Source organism: Pecten maximus, chromosome 9 (genome assembly GCF_902652985.1).
Source record: "Pecten maximus chromosome 9, xPecMax1.1, whole genome shotgun sequence".
In the NCBI taxonomy this organism is placed as follows: Eukaryota; Metazoa; Mollusca; class Bivalvia; order Pectinida; family Pectinidae; genus Pecten; species Pecten maximus.
The window spans coordinates 18,611,623-18,612,578 of NC_047023.1; the positions used below are offsets into that span (position 1 = coordinate 18,611,623).

The following is a 956-nucleotide window of genomic DNA, read 5'->3' on the forward strand; positions in this document are numbered from 1 at the left end:
TTAATAACAATGTGTGATGACTCAATGACAGTGTGTGATGACTCAATGACAGTGTGTGATGACTCAATGACAATGTGTGATGACTCAATGACAATGTGTGATGACTCAATGACAATGTGTGATGACTCAATGACAATGTGTGATGACTCAATGACAGTGTGTGATGACTCAATGGCAATGTGTAATGACTCAATGACAGTGTGTGATGACTCAATGACAATGTGTGATGACTAAATGACAGTGTGTGATGACTCAATGACAGTGTGTGATGACTCAATGTCAATGTGTGATGACTCAATGACAATGTGTGATGACTCAATGACAGTGTGTGATGACTCAATGACAGTGTGTGATGACTCAATGACAGTGTGTGATGACTCAATGACAATGTGTGATGACCCAATGACAGTGTGTGATGACTCAATGACAATGTGTGATGACTCAATGACAATGTGTGATGACTCAATGACAATGCGTGATGACTCAATGACAGTGTGTGATGACTCAATGACAGTGTGTGATGACCCAATGACAGTGTGTGATGACTCAATGACAGTGTGTGGTGACTCAATGACAATGCGTGATGACTCAATGACAGTGTGTGATGACTCAATGACAATGTGTGATGACTCATTGACAATGTGTGATGACTCATTGACAATGTGTGATGACTCAATGACAGTGTATGATTTGTAAGGGTTAATGGTTTTCCGTGTTTAACTGTTATCAGATGCCAGTAAACAGTCGATATAAATACAATTTGGGTGACAGATATCGGGCGATATTCAATTTATCAGCCATCTAAGTAGTGTTTATAGACTGTACGATAGCATCTGGTAGCTGTTAATCGCCTACATTTACATTTAAACTCTTAACCTGAAACAAGAAAGGTGTTAAAATTCAAATTTTGCCGCTAACTAAAACACTGACGTCAGCAAGTTTTAATTCACAGTACA

The 956-nt window shown here is 38.9% G+C and overlaps 1 protein-coding gene across 1 annotated transcript; it reads left to right on the forward strand.

Annotated features, from left to right (window-relative positions):
- The first annotated feature begins 234 nt into the window (after positions 1 to 234).
- On the forward strand, positions 235 to 696 carry LOC117333911 (probable DNA repair protein RAD50). Its single transcript, XM_033893328.1, has one exon. The coding sequence runs from the start codon at positions 235 to 237 to the stop codon at positions 694 to 696; it is 462 nt and encodes a 153-aa protein (XP_033749219.1).
- The last annotated feature ends 260 nt before the right edge of the window (positions 697 to 956 follow it).

What these genes read in the sequence shown, in the direction of transcription:
- LOC117333911 (XM_033893328.1), top strand. Translation starts at nt 235, where the DNA reads ATGACAGTGTGTGATGACTCAATGACAGTGTGTGATGACTCAATGTCA.